This window comes from Acanthopagrus latus, chromosome 6, assembly GCF_904848185.1.
Source record: "Acanthopagrus latus isolate v.2019 chromosome 6, fAcaLat1.1, whole genome shotgun sequence".
Lineage (NCBI taxonomy): Eukaryota > Metazoa > Chordata > Actinopteri > Spariformes > Sparidae > Acanthopagrus > Acanthopagrus latus.
Window position 1 is genome coordinate 23744852 of NC_051044.1, and position 22141 is coordinate 23766992.

At 45.5% G+C, this 22141-nt stretch overlaps 1 protein-coding gene and 1 long non-coding RNA gene across 4 annotated transcripts in view; one reads left to right on the forward strand and one right to left on the reverse strand.

The window, feature by feature from the left end:
• Positions 1 to 205: 205 nt before the first annotated feature.
• Positions 206 to 22141, reverse strand: part of prickle2b (prickle homolog 2b) — a 92432-nt gene continuing 70496 nt past the window's right edge. The window contains exons 1-8 of one of the 3 annotated variants that reach the window (XM_037102275.1): positions 18696 to 19258; positions 12664 to 12847; positions 7697 to 7810; positions 6374 to 6511; positions 4594 to 4797; positions 3845 to 4031; positions 1917 to 2801; positions 206 to 1784 (exon numbers count right to left, since the gene is read on the reverse strand). In XM_037102275.1, coding sequence (XP_036958170.1) covers positions 832 to 1784; positions 1917 to 2801; positions 3845 to 4031; positions 4594 to 4797; positions 6374 to 6511; positions 7697 to 7810; positions 12664 to 12795 — 2613 coding nt within the window. In that variant the 5' untranslated portion in view covers positions 12796 to 12847; positions 18696 to 19258 and the 3' untranslated portion in view covers positions 206 to 831. Of the gene's footprint in view, positions 1785 to 1916; positions 2802 to 3844; positions 4032 to 4593; positions 4798 to 6373; positions 6512 to 7696; positions 7811 to 8232; positions 8281 to 12663; positions 12848 to 18695; positions 19259 to 22141 lie in introns of those variants that run through there. The other 2 variants (XM_037102274.1, XM_037102276.1) reach the window with 2 other exon arrangements.
• LOC119021778 lies at positions 9388 to 12203 on the forward strand. The gene is made up of 3 exons (XR_005075750.1): positions 9388 to 9658; positions 11603 to 11759; positions 11965 to 12203. It is a non-coding gene; the product is annotated as an uncharacterized LOC119021778 (long non-coding RNA).

Sequence of the window (22141 nt, forward strand, 5' to 3'; positions counted from 1 at the left end):
ATGGAGCCCTGTGTGTTTGAATGTGACGGCACCCATTATCGTGTATCCAGTGGAGGGTGACTCTCTAATCAACCTCTACACCGCATTGTCATTCATTTATGCATTAAACAGATGGAGAAGGTGACTGGTAGGCAAGAAGTCACGCAACACTAGCGCACACATGTTGCCGCTCTCCGGAGAGAAACACCAGCCGTCAATCAAAATACTCACTGAAATACTCCTTTATTCCAAATGCAGGATCAGGTCAGCCAAATAAAACATGCATATGTTGTTTTTGCCATTTTCTATCTCTACATTATAGATATTTAATACATAAATGATTCTATCCATACAAAATATAAAAATATGTGAGGCCTCATTTACAACCATATTTACACACACTTCCTTAACTTAAGTGAAATTATTAATTCATTTATCTATGTACATACTATTAACTGAATACAATAGTACAGTATATCCTATGTCTAAATCACATTGCATGAAAAAGCTAAACTGTACCAAAGACTACCTTGCACACTTGTTTGCTGCATGGGAATGAAGTCATGAGAAAATTGCACATCAGCTTTTGTTAACGTTGTGACTTGATGTAACTGTTAGCCTTAATACTCAGGAGATATTCCGAAACATTAAAATGAACAAACATGCAAACACTGTTGCTTTTTCACTGTTTACCGACTGTAACTCATCACTGACTTTCAATCACTTGATATTCAACACTCAACAATACTGAATAAATGGACTGTGAGTTTTATTTATTTTTCGTTCCAGATGGTGGGTGTTAGTGTACACAAGCTGGACAAAGAATCGTTTGTTGTTCCAAGACTCAGGACGTTAAGAGATGATGCAATTCTTGCTTTTTCTGCGTTTGCGGGTGTGTAACTGCCCGCTGCGGTTGGGTCCGCCCATCCCTGCATTGTTGTACTTATGGACAAGCTCCTGGTTGCTGAGGTAGCGCAGCTGGATGGGTCTAGGGATTGGCTCGCCCAGAAAGTACCCTTCATCCTCCGATTCGGAGGATGATGAGCAGGTAGAGCACCAGTCGTCGTCGTCATAATCATCCCAGGAGTACTGGTTCAAGCCAGTGCGTCGGCCAGCCCCCGGATTCTGTAGAGTCAGGTCTGAAGTGGTCCTGGGGCACTGCCTGAAGGGTTGGGGTTGGTATCTTCCCCCTCCACCTCCTATTCCAAACTGGTCCCTGGCGCTCCTTGGTGGTGGGAAACGGTCATAATCCTCACGGACAAGCAGCTGTGGTCGTTCTTGTGGTCTCGTTCTGCGCTCTGCCACCAAGTTGAGAGCGTTCTCTGAACGAGACCGACGTGATCTCCGGGAGCGATGGTGGTGGTGCCGGCGCCTCTGGGGAGTGTCCTCTGGGGCATCTATCCGGACACTTGCCCTCCTTCCACCTCCACCACTGACACTTCCCACCCTGCGCTCACTGATGGGTGGCAAGCGGGCAGCGTTGGCGCTGCTCACTAAACTCACCCTATCCTCCTCCTGGAAGGTGAAGCCAGGCGGTAAATGATTCATACTCAAACCCACGCCCATGGCAGAGGGGTCGCAGTACTGCAACTTGTATGGGGCTGACCTGGGAGGCTCCATTTCCATGTAGGGCTGACCGGCAGTGAGGCTGTGAATGGAGTCAGAGCTACGAAACTGCAATGAGGAGTTGAGGGTGTCCATGTTACTTTTCTCAGACACGTTCATTCCAGAGTCTTTGCTCAGGTCCGGCATGGAGAAACGAGAAAGGTGCTCCTGACGCTTTCCTCCTCCATCTGCTGAGTTACCTGCAAGTAAACACAGCTAAATTTAGTCTCAACAAAGCCTTATATTCATATATTTTAAATCACACTGATAAGTAGTACCAACAATACTTGGACAAGGCCAAGCAGAGGTCTACTGATCACTAGCATACCCACCTGTAGCATTGGACAGGGCCAGTGACTCCATGGATCCTCTCGGGGTCTGCTCCAGAGGAGTCAGTTGCTCAGTGAAGTTAAGTGCATTGATGGGGTTTCTGCTTCTTGCCACCTGGGTTGCTGGAGGCCCCACATCTCTGTCCCTCTGAAAGCCGTGCAAACTGATCGATCGCTTGTCAGAGGAGAAGCCGTTGTGGTGCTGAGAACAATGAGACACCTCCGTGAAGCTCTTTTGGGTCCTCAGTTTGGGAGGATAGTACTCCTCAGGAGCTGGCTGCTGGAACCATGTCTCATTGAACGATTTGCCCTTCATGGCTGAGATGGGTGGTCTCTTCAAACCTCCGTTGTCCTTGATCCTATGATCCTGCTGTTGATTGTTCTGTCCAGGGCAGGTGGGATTATAGGCAGTCCTGACATTGCACTGGCTGAGGAGCTGTAGAGGGGTAGGATGGTTGACAGTTGGGTCTGATTGGGGTTCATAATTATAGTCGTCCTTTGCTTGCTCTTGGCTCTGCCAGGCAGGTGGCTCACGAGTCAAACTGGGCGTTTGGCTGGAGAGACTAAGAAGATCCATTTGTAAAGACAGCGGGTCCACTTCCCCTGAAAATCTCTCAGTCTGACCTCCACCCCCACCTCCTCCAATCTTTCCTGTCTTGGAGCTGCGTCTGGACTCTCTGGTGGAGCGAGCGCTTTGGAAGGCAGAATCAGAGGAATCTGAGCCATTGGGCTCCTCCCCCAGACTGCAGGAGCGGGAGCAGAAGATCTGTCCCTGCTTGGGAAGGAAAGGCCGACCCAAGAGAGAGCGTTTGCAGCGGGCGCAACAGAAACAGCCCTCCGTGGCGTGCCAGTGCTGCCCATCGTATGTCATCTGGCCTTGATCAATGCCTGCGAGAAAGATAAACACCACATGAATCCACAGGGTTTATGTAAAATGACAGATCATGGGACAGATTGTGTACAAATGCTCAATTAAACTTCAAAGCAGCATGTCTTCATCAAAGACCTCTAAATTAAAATCTAAATGTCTTTATTTAAAATGCTGTTTTATGTGAAAATAGAGGCACATTACATAGTTACTTGTTGAGTGAGAAAACGGAGCTGGAGGCTGTAACTTAACTGCTCTTGGGGGAAAACTCATTATAGAGCTTGCCCGGCATTGTATAAACAGATTGCATTTTGAGTATGCTTGCAGTTGTAGCGGGGGGAAAGAAAACCAGCTATTTGTTAATGGCTGCCATCTGGTTCCAGTATGTTTTCTGGTGGTTTCAATTTATAATCAGTTGTGTTTTTTTGGGGCCAAATATTTTTCTGTATCCTGTCTGACAAATAATTACAGAGCAAATTTGTTGAGAGGTATGTGCCAAAATCACACCTGGGTGTCCTGTTAGGGGGGGTACACACACATCCATACAAACACAGGCAGAGTTTTAACAGGAGGTGGCATGAGGCCAAGAGGCGCTAATATGAAGGTTTCCCACTGGAAACTACCCCAGTTTTCTCTCAGTGTGAGTGCTACAGGTTGGGAGATGTTTAAATTTGTATTTTACTGACACTTGATGGACGAGTCTGTGATAAAAACAGATCCTGGGGTTGAAAAGACACTTGATACAGTCATCCCCTTGCCCCTGGTTGGTTTCAAGTGCATGATATATACTACACATGTTTATGTGTGCTGTTAACTGAGGCCTCTGTGGCACTCTGCTATGTGCCCTTGCCTTGAATGCATGACCAAGGATGACATCATTCATCCCTCCGTTCCTTGCTTAAAAAGAAATCAGGTCACCTTTTCACCCTCCTTGAAAAAATTAAACTTCCTCCATGTATCCTGCATTATTAATATTTTCTCTAAGGGTTTCTTTACATGACCTGCTGCTGATTAATGCTGTTTGCATTAACATTAATAGATGCAGGGTGGTGGGGAAGCATACCAATATGTTCCCCGCAGGAGTCGCAGTACTCTGCGTAGAGGGACTCGAAGCAGGAGCAGCAGTAGGGACGTCCCTCCTTCATGATGTAGCGCTGGCCCCCCAGCACAGTCTCGCACTCGAAACAGCAGAAGTGCTTCATGTGCCAGTGGCGGCCCTCTGCCTCAGTGCACTCATCCGCAAGGATGATCTAAGAAAGGAGAGATAAGAAAGAGTATCGTTTATCATACGTCCTCGGAGGTACAACCTCAGTTGGGTTATTACTGCGCGCTAAATGACAAGACAAAAGGCCCCCCACTTTCGGCGCACCACTTTCACCTCTTAGATCATCCTCTTTGTCCCCGACTTGTGTAGGAGGCTAATGTGTGTGGGGACTTGGTGAAATCTAGATGGTGCTTTTACTTTTAATTACGCTGCAGTTAAAACACAGGGGTGCTTTTAAAGCACTAACAGTGTCCTTGTACCCATTTGCAGAGAGTGTAAGTCAGTGCTAATGGCAGGGAAATTGAAAGCCGACCCCATTAGACTGGAAAAAAACAAACAAAAAAACGTGTGTTGGGAAGCCAGTGACCGTCATGTGACGGCAGTGTGCGTATGTAGGGATGCATATGTGAAAACTCCGTGTGGGTAATTACTTCATAAATAGCACTACTGTCACTGTCTAACATTACAGGCACAGTATGTTCAAGTTGGTGACATGTGTGTCTGTTAACACATGATCATCCATGTGCAGGCATGTGCTGGGCATTTACCTCATCACAGGCGGTGCAGCGCGGCTTCAGCCTCTCTGCGTGGTGCCGGCCACAGTAGATCTTCCCATCCTGGTAGAAGTAAATGAGGTCCACCAGGAGCTCGTTGCACATGCTGCACACAAAGCAGGCCGGATGCCAGCACACGCCATGGCCTGCCCGTGACGCGAACACAGCAATGTCGCCGCCGTTTATCTGGCCTCCGCACTAAAAAGAAGAGGAGGAAGAAGAAGAATGTATTTGAGAAGAGGTTGAAGCCACCGCGATTCTATCATAACAAGCTACTGATAAGATCCTAACTTCTCTCTAGACTCCTGAACTCAGGGTAGGGGTTATAACCCACAAACATCTCTATGCTACTTTCTATAGTCCAACCTAAAATCTGTACTCCCGGGCACTCAGTAGCCAAGTGGTGGACCTTTCATGCATGGTAAACCCCATCTCTCTAAAACGAACGAAGCCTACACACTTAGTCCATGCCACAGAAGGCTTTCTTTACCTTAAATATAATTTTCAGCACATACATACACACATACACACACACACACACACAGATATATATATACACATATGCTTACAAATCAGAAGCTTGCAGAAACAAATCATAAAAACTTCACCAGACTGAGAGCACAAAGGTGTGTTTTGCATGTCTGTCCAGGGAGGGCAGGGAAAAAGTGGTCGGATGCTGGTGGGGCAAAGGGGAGATATAAAACGTAAGTGATGTATGGGATGATAAAAAGGAGAGAGAGGCCGACGTGGAGGTGTAAAGGTAGAGAAACCGTAAAGATAAATGAGAGGGAGCGCTTAGGAGACGGGGGGAAAGGTCAGGGACGCAAAGTAGATTTAGAGGGGTGAGAAGATGGAGACGATGGAGGGAGAGTTACAATCAGGTTATCTAACTGGCACAAAGCCGACTGCTGCACAAGGGCCAAAAGGGGGGGGGGGGGGGTGGTGGTTGGGAATTCAATCAATACACACTCTCCTAACAATCTGCTCCCTCATGTATGTGTGTGTGCTTGTGTGTGAGTCTGCTGAGCCAATGAGAAACACGAGCTGTAAAGCAGATGTACACCTGGGGCACACACACACCACAGAGAGAAGCTCCATTTTGCTTGTTGTACACACAGTAACAAATGGCTTGCGGATGCTGAAGTATGCTAGTTTGTGGTTTAAAGAACACTTCAGTGCACTCTGTAGTCCCGTAAGGCCACTATAACAACACATGTAGACGATATATTAAATATTGATGGGACACTGCTTTGAAATACTTTCAGGACAGCAGCATTGCATGTTAGTTCTCTGGGGTATTATATAAGGCTATGTTTGAAGACAAACACATACTGTGATTGGTTGAGTTTGACAGCTGCTATGGAAAAGGGAGACACAACATACACACGTCTGCTGGCTCAAGATCTTCTTCGGATCAACGCTTTGGGGTGACAAGTACAAGGTCACAAGGTCGTCATAAAAGCAGACGTGTTTTGTGTCTCTGCCCTTTATATGTCAACACGAAGCTCTGCTCGTACATCATAACAAAGACCTGAAATGCCAGCAGGCTGTTCGGTATGTCCATCACACGACTCGCTGCTTTCATACCACCGGCCACATGATGCACCTTTGATCTCGTCACACTTGATTCCCTCCTGTCACGGGAAGCAATGCCGAAATGGCATTTGGAAGTGAAACGATGGGCCTCTTTCCGATCATCTGTGATCTTGTCATAGCTCAAGGAAAAGAGACAAAAAGCATGTTCTGTTTTTCCTCTGCATTTCCTGTCAGCTACCTGTTCGCAGATCGCCCCAGTCATCGTCACGGGGAACGGCCGGACGTTCCCGCGGCCCAGGTTCTCCCGTTTCCTTTGGTTACTGAAGAGTTTCAGTTCACGCTTCTCCTCATCATCCAGACTGTTGCAGTAGCGTACCTAGACAGACAGACACACACATCAACATACAGTTGTAAAATTTTGATCTGTTACACAGATACAGAGATTTGAAGGTGATTGCCTGCGTTTCTTAAAATCAATATATCATCATCAAACCTTGGAACTGATGCCGCAGCAAAAGGAAATGAAAGTCAGTAAAAATGTCCGACTGTGCTAGCACTTTCTGATCAGGACTTTATGTGCTCGCTGTCACAAATGATAAAGATGTTATTTCTGCCAAGAGCTTTCCCAAATGGCTTAACAGGAGGATGAACATGCTGAAAGTAATTTTTCTATCGACATTTCAATATTTCGTTTTCGTTTTCCGTTCCAAGAAGCTCAGATCAATCTGTGCTACAGGAATCAGGAGTAAAAGAGGAGACAATCAATCAAATCTTCTGCAAAATAAAACCAATGAATTACGGCAACAAAAAAGGAGCCTTGTTACAGACCTCTGATCTTTGTTAACATCTATTCAAATATGTCTGGTATTGTGCTTACTGGCGGCTTTCTCTCCAGCTGGACAAACATTCAACTAATCAAAGCTTAATCTGCAGGATTCTGAAAGTGGCCGTCATCTTGCTACATCGTTAGCTAACTAGCTACATTCACGGAAAAGAGTTGAAGAAAAACTGCTGCAAAATAGTGGCACATAGTTTTCGTGAGTCAACTTACTAAAAAACAACAACTCTACTCTCTTTATTTAATTTTTTTAGTGACAATACCGACTCAGACAAACTAAGCCACCTCTCAGGCAGATATTTACTAAGACTGTCATGATAATGACACTACAAAGCGAACTAAAACTAGACGGCAACCCAGTCTGATTATGAGGCGAGTGAGGGGCTGCCAATTGATGCCAATACTCTTAGTGATGTCAAGCCGTGCTCCTGACAGTCACACTAATATATCCAGAATAATTGTGGTGATGATGTATTTGTGCGAAAAGCTTAAATAGGCAGCTACACACTCGACACCTCACTATCTCATCTCTGCCCATTTAGAAGACCGACCCCCAAAAAAAGAATTCCTGTGTCTGTCTCCTCCCTTATCTCCTTTTATCTCTGTCTTGCCCTGAAGGAGGGGAGTGAGGGAGGGAAAGCTAGATGGATGGATGGATGGATGGATGGATGGAGGGAGGGAGGGAGGGAGGCGGTGGGGGAAGGGGTCATTTTGGACGCTCACCTCATTGTCATGGGGCGGGAGCTGATGGAGCAGCTGTTTGATGCGGTATTTCTCTCCTGGGCTGTTCACATAGGGCACCTTGTCCTCGGGCAGGGAGCTGTAGTACTGATGAACCTGAGCAGGAGACGAACAGGAAGAGGAATAGAGTGATGAGGAACAACCCAAAACAAACAAACAAACACAAAAATACATCTTTACATTGTTTTACTATCAGTTCAGTTGATTAATTGATGGTTATCACTGTGAAATGTTTCAAAATAAAAGTCCAACATGAGCTTCCATATGCCTACAACATTCCAGCTGCTTATTTTGTCAGTACAAATGTGAAAACATTGAAAGGAACACGGTTAACAATGTGAGATAAGACTGCTATATATCCTCAATCCAAAAAAGGTGAAACCTTGATTACCCAAGGCGATGAAATTAGCATTAAAACACTGTAAATTAATCGTCTCAACACTGAAAAAGGACTAAACGAACAGGGTCTACGTCTACACTCACACACACACTTAAAATCACTTTGATTTATGGCCCACCAGCAGAGAGTTAATGGAACCTCGCCTCTCCATCTTTGCTCACTGACACAGGAATGTATTACTGATCTGTCAAATGTCCACACACACACACGCGCACATGCATACATACACACACACGCACACACAAAAAACAAGTGATTAACACTTACACATGCATACAAGTGTGCGCGACACCAGGATCCATGTTAATCTGGCCGTTCCAAATTACATGGACATTCCTTACATTACTTCTGCAGACAATGAGTGTCATCTCTGCCTTATTTATTACACTCTTTTTTTTTATTAGACTGTAACAGGGGGCCGGGGGGATAATAGAGGTTGGGGAATCGCGTATACGTGTGACCGGAGGGAGTGCAAACCATGAAAGCCACAGGGCTTAAAGTGAGATTTGAGGACAAAGGGTGCATAAAGAGAGAAGAAGACGGATGAAAAAAGAGTCTCAGCTGAAAAAAAACAAAACAAAAAAAGACAATACAGGCAAACACGTAGTGAAGACTACTACGAGGTAACATGATCGATACCTGCTGACTAGGTCAGGCCAATCTTAATGACCTATCTGTCTGCTGAATGGATCTACTGACTAGAAGCCATCAGCTTTGTCCTTGGTAATAACACAACTGAGACAGTCGGTCACACAAAAACAGATCGACATGATTAACGCAGATACGCAGCGGCATGTTGCGACCAAAATTAAAACTGTGCTGCTTTAAGAAGTCACATTTTGTATCAGGACTGTTTCCTCAAAGCCTCAAACAAGCATGTTTGTTGTTGGGGGGAATTTATAGCAGGAGCCTCTTGTTGTAAGTGTAACCTAAATCCTTCTGCTTTGCTTTTGTTGGCTTCCACCGGTGTTGGCCAGGGACACCAGATCTGTGTCCAGGAGCGCGGCTCAGGACGCCGGGGGGGGAATCTCAGGATAGTCCATGAAAGACCGACTGTGGTCAAGCACTGATAAATCACACAGCGCCTATGCCCACACTTCCAGATGCAGGCACACGCACACGCGCATGCACACACTGCTAATGATAAATTACGAAACACACTTCCAACAACAACAGGGTTACAATCTGGAGGTGAAAGGCACATTGCCCCCAGGAAAAGATCTAAAGACAGATACACACACGCACACACACACACGCTTACACGCACGTAATGGACGCAGTTGCAGCGAGAGCCAGGAGGAGCAGCTTGTGATAATAACTGTAATCGAAAGCAGATGAAACTAAAGACAGGGCAGACGAATTTCAAACTGTACTGAAAGGAGTGTTTTTAAAAGCTGAAGCAAATGGTAGGACTGTGCAGCTGAGTGACAAGTGTGATCGCTTCACACAGCTGGTTTCTATTGCTGTTAATGGCCAGACAGCCAGAGGAAAAGACACCACCAGGCACCACTCCTGACATTCTCTCAACGAGCCACTTTACAGCGGTTAGTGGACTGAGATATTATATTGTTGAGAAAACACTGGTAGTTACGGCCAAACATGGTGGGAAAGATGGTGTTTTCATAGCGAAGTGGGTGAATTTCATGGCCGTGTTTTCACTTTGTGTCCTGCTATTCTCACGTCTTCGCGGCAACGTCCGAGCACCCACAGCTCGACAACACTGCAGTCAGCACACTTGTGGAAGCAAACTGAATGTGGTTGAATGTTAAAAGACCCGGGACGGGCTAATTAAGCACGAAACATAGGCTATACCAAACAATTACAATGCAGTAGACTCTTTTTTTCACGAGAGTCTGCAGCTATGCTAGCAGTTCTGTGAGGTACTCGACGCTTTGAACTATGTGCTAACATTAGCATGCTAACATGCTCACAGCAATAAGTGCCATGTTTTAACATACCGGTAATGTTCGCCATTTAAAGAAACCTTAGTTTGGTGTGTATGCATTTGCAAATTGTTTACCAGAGGAATTTACCGGACTGTTATACTTGTTCTAATACTTGCCTTGCTAACCTGCTCGCCCCAACATTCCAAGAGCCACTAACTGAGCTAACTAGCAAACAGCGACTGCAGTTAGCAGTCACTCTGGTGACATGCTGCCCAGTGTTTGTTCTGAGTATGATGATAGTATACATACTGTACCTGCACCATGTATTGCGATATACGCCAAGAATGCTGCAATATTATCATAAAGTCATATTTGCCAGCCGTACTTTCACATCCACACAAAAATACTTTACTCTGGTTCCAAATGGCTGACCCACATTTCCGTTGTTCGAGCTGTGCTAGTATGGCTAAAAATGAGTTTGACTGACTTTCAGTTGATCTGAACTAGCATCATTCAGTGGAGTGTAAAGAACTCTGCATTTTCTTTTTATAGCCTTTTCATTTATCTCTCATTCACAGCTGCTGGCTGTAATCGGGTCAGGGGCTGACAGTTCTCTTAGTCCTTGAACTCGGATGGGAACGGTTCTAATTGTCCTCAGGTCCATTTTGGAACAGGTCAAGCTAGCCTCGGGTCCCTTTCAGACCAGCTCTTTGTTGTTTGAAAGTTAATTTATCCACATCAGAGCTGTTGGCCCCTTTCAGAACATGGAAAGCCTTCTAGAGTTTGCATGAATAACATTGAAATGATTTTATAATCCACGTGAGCAATCTGGAAAAAAAAAAAAAACACTTCATGTTCGACTGCAAATTAAAATCAGATCCTGGTAGATGCTGAGCAGAGACTGCAGCTCTTGCTACGTGATAATAATAAAAATAAAAAAAAACACCAGTTACAGGCCACTGCTGAGTAACATACTTGGCCTTGACAAGCTGTAACTTGGCAACGTCCAAGAATTTATTTGAGAAGGATGGAGAGAAGAGAGCAAGAGGAGACAGTGGGAGAGAGAATATTGGCAGGCCCTCCCTCACACTGCAGCTCAATAACATCTCCAACACTCTCAGCAACGGCTGTACTTGGTAACAAAGATCCACATTCTCTTATTGGGTCTGTATTTCAGCGATTGTTGACAGAAACACACACAGGAGAATTGAACAGTCCCAACTAAGAGCTCAGTTATCCCACATAATCCTCAGATATATCTGATTGAATTAGCAGTCCGAGTCTGAAATCTCTCGTTACAGAGCGGTGACTTTACACCGCTGCTGGCTGAACAGCCGACTCATACAGAGCGCTGGCTCCCTACGGGGGAAACCTAAACCCACAGTTCAGATCCTGGAGATTAGCTTTGTGTTTACCATCTTGCTCCATTCTCACTTCTCTGTCTCTACCTCGTGCAGAGGAAGGCTCGGTGCTTCCGCTCTTCTGTGAGAGGTCACACAACATGTTTCCACAGCTTGAATGACTTCGACGTCAGGTGGGAAAAAAAATGGTAATTGCTGTAGCTACTTTTGAATGTGACAATTTTCTATTTTTTTCTTTTAGATCAAGGCTGTTTGGTATTCTGCTTGTGTGATACTGCACACTATGGCCGGACTGTTCCTGAGGTCATACCACCGCCAGACGAGAAACCTAATTGACTTCAGGGTTAGACGAGTGACCCTGGAGGGGAATGAAAAATAGCTCTGCTCAGTCCTCGGAGGTGAGGGGGGGGGAGCAACACTGTATTGAACTGTTCATTGCTCAGTTCATCAACAAAATGAAACCAGCTTCCATAAACGCTTCTATTGTCCTATAAAAATGGAAACCCTCCCTCTGGTGCACACCTACGCTGCAGTCGCGTATAGTAAAAGAGGATTTTCTTCAACATGCATGGAACCATTATAATGCGTTTGTGCATCACGCAGGCTTGGCTTAGCGGTGCTGAGGGCGGTGAAACCTGCTGTTAACATATTTGCAGGCGGAATGAATTGGAGATTAATTTGACTGCTGGAGCCACACAATCCTTGTTATCCATTAGCCTGCAGAGGGAGCAGTCAGCAGAACTGGTGAGCCATCATAAGGTGAGATATAACTGCCCAGTTACACCCTTTGCAACACAATACGAAAGGTTTACAGCATACTGAAAGGTATGTGAATGTATGAAACTGTAACATCTGTTTTTATGTGACAACTTTAAATCCCTGAACTCGCACTGGAGTGAATATGGTGAGCTTATTATTAGCAGTGATATAAACGTGACTCTCACTGTCATTTCATCTATTTTTAAGAGTCCTGACCTGCCAATGCACTCGAGTCTTAAGATCTACTTTAGGACAACAGACAAGACTTAAGATAGACACTTTTCAGAAATAGCACAAAGCTGTGGGCTCAATTGATTAGATTCAGCCATTTCTCCACTCTTGTGGAGTTTCACTGCTTTTGGCGTGGACACAAACAGCAACTTAAGCGGACGAGGCCCAACGGTTACTAGGCGGTGTCTACAGTCAGGCAGGGCTGACAAATTCTAACAAAACCACACAATTATACAGCTTTTTCTCTTAGACCTCGTTGATGTGGTCCAGTGTCGATGTGATGGGGCCCGGATGAGTGCATCATGCCAGTACCTGCTCGGGCTTGAGCCCCGGTGGTACCCAGGCGTATTCCTCCAGGGCGCAGCCGGAGTCGTCGTCTGAGGTCGAGTTCCTCTGGAAGTCATACATCAGCTTGGTGACCGTCTTCTCCATCTCTACAGGCATGGCTGTCACTGCATGCTCCTCACGACGACACTTACAGTGCACACAGATCTTCCTGCCGTGGACAAACACAGGACAAAGAACATCTGTCAAGCCATATGTCATAAGAAGCCTCAGAGTAGAAATGAAAGCAGCAGTTTTGTGAGTTGAAATTATCGTTCGTACATTTTAACTCAGGATACAACTCCATTAAGGTGAAAACAAACACCCGGTTTAATAAATCACTCCGTAAACAGAACTACTTTGGGGGCTATAGGGTTTCAGCAGAAACAAGACGTCATACTGCGCTGCTGTTTGGGCCTCTGAAGCCTGCCATTAATCACAGAAAATAAAAATAACACAAATTACTTCTTTCATAGGTTACCTCAGACAACCTGTAAAAAGAGGTTAAATCCGTCACCCCGCCTAATTACTTGTAGGCACAGCAAGATTCTGTGAAAGTCTTGACTTTTGCTCAAAGCCGCATATGCATGTTTGCGGACCCTCTACCCAAAGGATGTGAACTTCACACAGTTCGAAGGTCAAGGCTTCCCACGGCAGCTCTCACTGTAAAATGTGGGCACAAGCACAATGCTCAACAATCCTCCAGGGTGCAGAGAACAAGGACGTAATAACAAACAGGGTATGGAAATTAGCAGAATACAGCCAGTGACAGTGACAGAAAGCAGTACTGTACAGACTCACAAACACGCACACCAAACACACACTACACTGTGTGCAAGGTTAGCGAGAAACACTAGCAGATGCTAAGCCAGGACAGTGCTCCGCTCTCATTAGTCAAGCAGACCCACCCAGCTGTAAAATGGAAAGTATCCATGTGTGAGTCTTGTCCAGAGAGTAATAAAGTGTTCTTATACCTCATGGACTTTAACGATTATTCTGGAGTGTTGTCTTACAAAATATTGGGACTTACAGTCATAACGGCTGTTTGGAGAATGACACAGAACTATGATGTCTCACCAAAAGCAGAACATATTTAAAAAACAAAAACATAAGCCACTTTCAGCATATATCTCTATATGAATCCAAAGGGAGAGGACACTCTGTACAAACAGAGTCTCGAGTCCTTGTCAGTTCTAAGTCCCTGCATGAAGAGGAAACTCTGGGTGGCCTGAGGGCTGCATCCCACTAACCCTTGCTGCCCCACAGGCGGCCAAACCAAGGAGACAATCCCATTACCTTCCCAGACGGACGCCTGCCTGTCTGACAGACAGCCCTACGGAGGAGCTTAAGGATACTCGGGACCCTGTTTGACAGACTGACAGCTTGGCTGGCCGAGGATCTGTTGGTGTAAAGTGCTTGGAGTGCAGACAGCACCATGTGGAGAGCTGGCCAAGTCTCACCTTGTCCGTGGCTCAAAGAAGCACTTCCTGTCTCAGTCTTGAGTCTTGGTTAACAAAGCACTTCAGTCTAGGTGGCTTACCGCTGATGGGATTTGGTGATAGAAAGGACACTGGAAAAACTGCAGCTCTCAAAGTAAAACACCCCACTGACATACCACAACTGGTCATATGACATGTACTCCCTAAAAAGAAAACATATGAATATAATAGGTCGGACGTTGGACAAATTCTCCGTCACCACTTGAGATTCCTCGCCATCCGCCAGGAGCCTAACAGCCTATTACTGTCAGCTCCTGCTTTCAACACAACGTGGAGTGCAGAGTCAGACCTCAGCAGCTTCTGCTGTCACTGTGGACGGGCGAGCCACAGGCTTTACAAACCGACTCCATAAATATTAACAAAAAACATGCAGTGGCTGGATATGATCGGCATGAATATTGATGGGTATGATAAACAGAGAGCTGCTGCAGCTCAAGGAGACAAAGTCATCAAGTAGCTGTCAGACTGGCAGAAGGGTGTCCCAGTGGCAGGATGCTATAGCCGGGGGCAACACAGCTTTCCTCATTACAGCCCAGCATCGTCACCATCATTACTAATTTAAGACTGCTTTAACTGGTTTTCACACACACACACACACACACACACACACACACACACACACACACACACACACACACACACACACACACATCTACAGAAACACACACTCTGAGTGAGGATGATGACTGAAAGCGAAAGGCAACGGCACCAAGACTGAGGACAAAAAGGATTAAGCATGCTTGGACACCTCTTCCATTCTTGTTGGTAAGCGGTTATTTCTGCCTCGGGGCGGCTTGGAGATAAGAGTATACAAATAGCTGGAGCTGACGGAAAGCATTTCACACCGCATTCCTTCTGAGAGGACGCGTCGCAATGTCCCTGCCCCACCACTACCTATGAGGTCTCTGAGGCGTTCAGTCTGGAGGCAGAGAAGCACATGACCTTTGGAGAAACATGTCTCTAACTCGATCTCCCTGTCCAGATGTGTGATGAAGACCTTCCTCCAGTGATTCACCTGGCAAACATCTGATCGGCGCTGGCAGAGATACTGTAGGCCTACGGGGGGTTTGTTGCTCCTTCCTCCCCTTCCATCCTCATGATTTACGACACGCTTCATGCACATGCCTGGGATTTCCCCTCCGCTGAAACTTAATCCCAGAGCTTCCCCTTGTAATCTACGTGATTTCAATTAGGAGAGATTTGGGGACCTTGGTAAAACAAGCCAAGTGCATCAGTGACGCCTCATAAATGACTCCAAGGTAAAGAAAGGGAAGTAAAAAAAAAACATGTTCCTTGCTCAAGTATGATTGGCCTCTTAATCTCCTGGGAGATGTCAACACTGCTGTACCATTGGTCAGATGGAGTCTGAGGTTTGTTAAAGACCTGGGAGTTGTGTTGTTGGAGAGTAATCCCAGTGACCATGATGTCAGTGGGCAATGATTCACCGCTTCGGGTTAATTATCATCATCCTGCTCCTCTAGATTAGACCAGTAACCTAGGCAACGGGCGGTTTTAATAAGTAACTTGTCTGATAGACCCCCCTGACAGTAACAAAGAGTTGCTCCAGTTGTTTTAGGTCAACACTGCAAGATCTCCAGCAAGTATGGTCACAAGTGTGGCCAAAAGCAAGCGGTCTTAAAAGTCTGTTTGGATTTAACATCTGACTAGAGCAAAGTAAAGGTTGACTCACAGAAATGATCTTTGCAAGGCAATAATTAGGGCTAGGGGTTGTAAACCTTGCACCACAGTTGGGAATAAGGGCAGAGGACTCTATTCAACTCGAGCTTTAGAAAACCATCTGACTCAACTGTATCCAAGAGGAAGTAAAGCCTTCAGTAAAGACTGAAGTCTCATTCCACTCTCATTCTTGAGCTTCACCCAAAAACCGCTGCAACTTTTCCATGGCATCACTCTCTAGATGGCCAGATTAAAATCCCATATTTAAATGGAAGCTCTGCACAAACAGCCGAGGTTGGATGACAAGGGAGGAGAGCACAGAGGAGAGAACAGCTGGGTGCAGACTGCAGCCAAGTCATGTCTTCTTTTTTTCATGCCGCTGCTTTTGTTTTCTCTGGATGAAGCGGGAGAAGACGAGGACAGGCCCCTTCTCTCCTTTTGTTTGGCGATTACAACATTTCCGTTCAGTGTTTTGAAGCTGTTGCAATTTTCAGGGGCTTGGACGAACATCCCTGCTTTCACAAATGATCAAGATATGCGCAAAAGACAGTATTTGTAAGTGCACGGCGCTGCAGCGAACCTCGGAGCCACTAGGAGTTCATCAGAGTTAGACATGACTGGAGGTGTTCCCGACAAGAATCAGGCTCCACAAAAGACGTTTTACATTAGCGGCCAATTAGTAAGAGCCAGATGCATCGTGTTCCTGAGGACAGAGATTAGGCCTGCATCCACCTGTCATAACAAATTACAGTGAGGCAAACTCCCTGCCCTCTTTAACACCAGACTTCGGTCCACTAGCATCCTGGTGACTTTTTTTTCGGCCGTAGTGGACAATAATGTAAACAACCAGTTTTTTTTTAGCATTCAACATTGATAGCTCCCAAGAGTTTAGTTGTAATGATGTCATCATGGTCAACTACCTGAAGATTTCATTTTCAACAGAACTGGGGGTGAAGGGTTTGTATTTAGAGGTCGACGGTTCTAATCTGTAGCCCCCTTCACACAACCTGCTCATGGTGGTAATGTTGCGTCGTTGGTTTGATTCAGTGTAAGAACATAACGTCATGTAATGAGGGAGTCTTCTTTATGGCAGTATTGTGGATTCTTTGTTTTGTTAAAAAAATACTACTCATAGGTTGCATTGTGGGAAATGCAGTGCTTTTGGAGCTTGGTCCATGTTATCCCCAAAATGTGGGATATCTTGGCCTCTATTGCTTCACTTTCAATCATTGTTGTTTTATCCTTTATCTTGTGAGCCCCCTCAACCGTGTGGAAGTATAACACAAAATCACTGGACTGGCCATTTAATAGTGCACTTCACGTGTGACGTGTGTGAGACGCAGTTGTTATAAAATAGACATCAAGTTTGGCTTTTGGGCTTTTCTACTTACTCCTGTTGAGCCTCCTGGAAAAGTTCGACAATTTCCCCTTTGCTCTCTCACACTCGTTTAAGAATTGAGTGGTTCAGGATTTGCGAGGGGAAAGGGGAAGCAAAAGGGAAACAGAGAGAGAGAGAGAGATGTGTACATTACATCACACTGAGACTCTTTTCAGCTGCAGCCAGGCCATACTGTACTTGACACTGGATCACATTACTTATTCATTCAGCTTTGACTTCTCCCATAAAGTGGCACTACTTTGGATGGGAACAGAGGGAGTGTCATGGAAGGGACAGGCTTCCAAGACAACCTCAGAACAGACTTTAGACCACAGCGAGACTGGCAGCACAGCGCCAGATCATTAGTGAATCTGTTAAACAACAACACATTAAAAGGATTCAGGAGAAAATGTCTCAACAAATCCGCCAGTCGTTCTGGGATTTTTTTTCTCGGAATATTATGTTGACTGAGTGTCGGAGGGGAAAAAGAAGCAACTGTTTTTATGATTTTTTTTTCCAGAGTCAGCTGCGGGTGTCAGAAATAATGTTGACCCTGCATTTGGGCTCCTCTCTGCTCAGTTAATGTTTGGACTGCTCTCATCAGACCCGAGGAGCCCAATGACACTGCAGCCAGCTGCTGAAGCAACATTATTCATCACTCCCCCCGTCAGTCCATTCATGTGCTAATCCAGTGACCCTTTACACCGCTCAGAAGTCGCCCTCTAAAATGGGTCAATTAGCCTGTATTGAGTCTTGAAATGTTCTCCTTGAAAACTGCCACAGAGTTGCGATTATGACACTTGTTTCCAACGCAGTTTGGGCCAAACTCCAGGAAATAATTAGAGAATTTTTTTTTCTAACTAGGAAAATCCAAGAAATGACAAGGAAAAAAAAAAACTGGAGAAACATCATGAAACAAGTTGAATTTGAGGGGAAAACGAATACCCTGCCCTGCCAGTTTATTCGTCTGCTTATTTATTAATAAGCAACCTATAATCCATATGGCACAGAGGCTGCACAACAAAGACTCCCAGGCTGGAGAGCCCACAGTAGCCTGACCACTGCGCTGCAGGGGGTGGGGTGGGGGACACAAACTGGTGAGAACACGTCCACAGAGGGAGAGACAGCTACAGCCCAGCCACTCTGCACCGTGGATGTTATTTTTATCCACGTCAAACCACATTTTAAAAGTCCCGATGGAGCTAAATGATGCCGAGAGAGGCCAAAAGTGACTAATTTGCGCGCATAGCCTCTTAATATTTAGTCCAGCGACCACTCAACGCTCACTTTCAGAGAGAGCAAAGAGGTTTAAAGTCAGAAACCAACTCGCTTCCACACAGGAAAAATATCTGAGACTCAAATCTCGTTTCCATTACGCATTTAAAAGCCCCCAAATGGATCGTCGGTCGCGCTGCAAAAACGGCCCCAAACACGCAAACAAACACGATCAATGATCAGCTGCTTACCTTCTTACAAACTGCGGCGGAGGGATGCCATAGCCCTGACCTCCTCGGCGCTGGTTGTGGTGCTGGTGCGGGTGTTAAAAGAAGTCTTCCTCATCGCACAATTTGTCACACGCACACACACACATGCACACAACTCCAACGCCACAGCTTTGCCACGAAAGCACCCGACTCTCACCCGCTGCGTGGTGCCCGCACCCCTCCGCTACATGTACCCCCTCCGTTTAAAAAAAAAAAAAAAAAAAAAAAGCCTTTTGTCAACCCCCTCCGCTCTCCGCAAACACATTCAGGAGTTCAGCAGCGCAGACGAGGAGCCAACTTAAAGTGCGCACAACAACAACAACAACAACAAAAAATCAGATTCCCCTGTTTACAGATCCAAACAGACTCCGGCTGGAGAGAGTGAAATCCAGGTGAATGAAAGAGAAAACGTTCCTGAGGAGCGGGCAGGCTCGCTGCTGTGGACTGAGAGGAGATCCGAGCGGACTCTCGGTGCGTAAAAAGCTCGGAGCGCTGGAGCTGCTGCGCTCGCTGCTGACCGACCCACTGAATAGCAGCGTTTTAATCCTGAACCGGTGTCAAGTGCCTTTAAGTAAAGCCGCCACTTCCGGCGGGCACCTTTAAAATAAAAGCAGCGCTGTCAGAAGCTCTGGGGTTGAAGGGCATATTACTGTGGTTACTCATTTAATCTTAATCCACAGTGATTTTATTTTCTCACCCACATATCTACCCACGGATTTTTGTAATGTAACTTAAATGATCTACATTGATTTTTTTTCTTACCAAATTAAAACACAGACTGCAAAGGAGAGAAATAGCTTAAGGAAGCCAGCTCAGTCAAACCATGAGATGAGACTGAAAAAGCTGATGTGCAGACCTTTCCCTAAAACAAGTTCAAATTAAAGGACTCCTCCGTTGAAATCATACTGAACCACAAAGGAATGGCAACATTCTCGAAGGCGATTAGCTGCTTAAAGATGCAGTTTGATATTTCAGGCATCCATTGGCCTCTTTTATATTCCAACAAAATCTACAGTAAAAGCCTCTTATATTCTAAAGCTTTTGTTTTGAGGCAAATTCACTCACTTCCTGTCTTCTGTGCCCTTTCTGGTTGACTTGACACACTGACACACACACACACACACACACACACACACACACACACACACACACACACACACACACACACACTCACACACACACACACACACACTTTTTTCCTCCCTCTCCCTGCATGCTAATATCTCGGTGTGATGTCAGCAAGTCAGCATCCCAACATTGGTGTAATTAGCAGTGTGAATGACTGTGGTGTTCTGGCAGGATTTGCATGTGAATGAGTCCACTTCCCTGAAATCAACTGGTCTGGAACAAGAAGAGAGGCAGGAGAGAGAGGAGCTGCAGGGGCGCTGACCTGCTTGGGGAAACGGGGAGGTGAGCCCCTGTAAACAAAACAGTGCTGTTTAACATAAGAAGCGGACATTAGCCGGAGAAAGGACAATAGGCTTACAGACCAATGAAAATCCGCTGAATCGAAAACAAATGTAAAGCCACTGTAGTGGAACCATAAAACTCCAGTGCACCTGTAGGATCTGTGAGTATTTCAGACTGACCTCATATGCCAAAGAGTCATCCAAAGTGGACTTTTGTCTGTTTTGAAAAATTGATATGATCGTCAAAATGTAGTCAACCAGGAAGAAATCACAGCAAGGGACTTTCATATATAGGAAGTCGTTTGGATCAGCTTCTGCGACAACATAAACAGCACAATTGTTCCCAAACGGATTTGCCACCATCTCAGCTATTTTGGTTCCTTCTTAATCTCTCAAACACTCACATGGCAACAAACTCTGTAATGCTACCTCTCTCTCTCTCTCTCTCTCTCTCTTTGTTTTTCTGCTCTTGTTCCTACAATGACTGGTAGGAGTGTTAAACAAACGTCCCACTGCGCCTCCTCATTTGCTTATTTGTGTATCGCAAAGTGTCAAGAAAAAAAGAAAAACGCCCAAAAGTTTTTTTCTGGCAATCAAAGCTTAACAGATTTGTGGAAGATTTGTGGAGGATGGATAGCATGAAAAAGTGGGTTAGAGAGTAATTAAATCAAGATTTGTGTATATTTTTTTTTCTCCCAAAGTGCACTGCTGCTGCCTGTTGGCCAAATACAAGTTAAAAAAAAAAAATAGAAGAAGAAGAAGAAGAAGAAGAAGAAGAAGAAGAAGAAAAAGAAATGTGGGAAGGAAGAAAAGAGCCGGCAGCTCTGAATGACCTCCTCGGTTCTTTTTTCTCCTTTCAGGAACTGCTTCTCTGACTTCCCTGGAGTCGGACTAAAGCTCCGCTTTTCTGTTCGGTGAAAGCCGTCTTTCTGCCCTCCTGTCACACGTGGCGGGGCGACTCTGACCACATCTCGGCCTCATACATTAGAACATATAATCGCTGCCCCCTTTACAAACACAAGAATATCAATTACAGCTCAGGCTGTACTTACGGCCTATCCACAAGATTTTACAAGGAGCCCTAAGTGACAGTGTCCTTTGCTCAGAGCAACCGCAGAGTGGGTCATCTGGTTTGGGGCCCAATAAGTCATTCCCTTTTCCCCAATAAACTGTTCCTCGACCTGCAGTGAGCTGTTTAAAATGCCATGAGCGGACTGAATAAAAGCATTGAGGCCAGCTTCGGGGACATACCACAGATAGCATTGCCTTCATGACTCTTGGTATGCACAGTGATGGTAATTTTAGACAGTGAGCCAAACAGGTTTACTCCCTTCCTAAGCATGCATAAGCATATTGAGGCCTTTTGTCTGTATCAAAGCACAGGATGAGCGATATTGTAAATACAAGTTCCCCCGGGGGCGGCAGGAGCCCTATCTGTAAGAAAGTTGCACTGCCTCAAAGGATCTTATCCTGCAAGAACATTATTCACGTCCTACCAGGGAAGGAACTGATTTATATACCGCCTGATATGGTCAGAAAACACTCCAGATAAATCAATGCCTTTATCTCCATTTGGAAATATAGCCAAAATCCTAACATGGCCTCCTCATCTTTATTTCTCATCTGCTTTTTTAGGAACACCAGTCTCCTCTCCTTTCATGTGGCAAATGCTGATGGCTATCACTCTAGAGTCAACACACGAGGCAGCTGGGACTCACCCCAACAGCTGATAGCTCAGACATGTTGGGAGGGAGGGAGGGAGAGCACCAGCTTCCCCTCACATATAGCTTTTTCTTCCCACTGCTGCTGTAGGTTTGTTAAGCAGATTCATTTCTAACGACTCATAAGTATTCGCACTAGCCAGAATCTGATCCCCGACTGGCTACGTCACTGTGTTGCTACCCCGACAGCCAACTGGTCTGGAACTGAGCAGCCATGATTTTGAAGGGAGGGGTAATATTATCACACCATGTCAGTCCTTAGCAACTGGACCTTGCCTTCAAGGGGATTCTGGTTTGA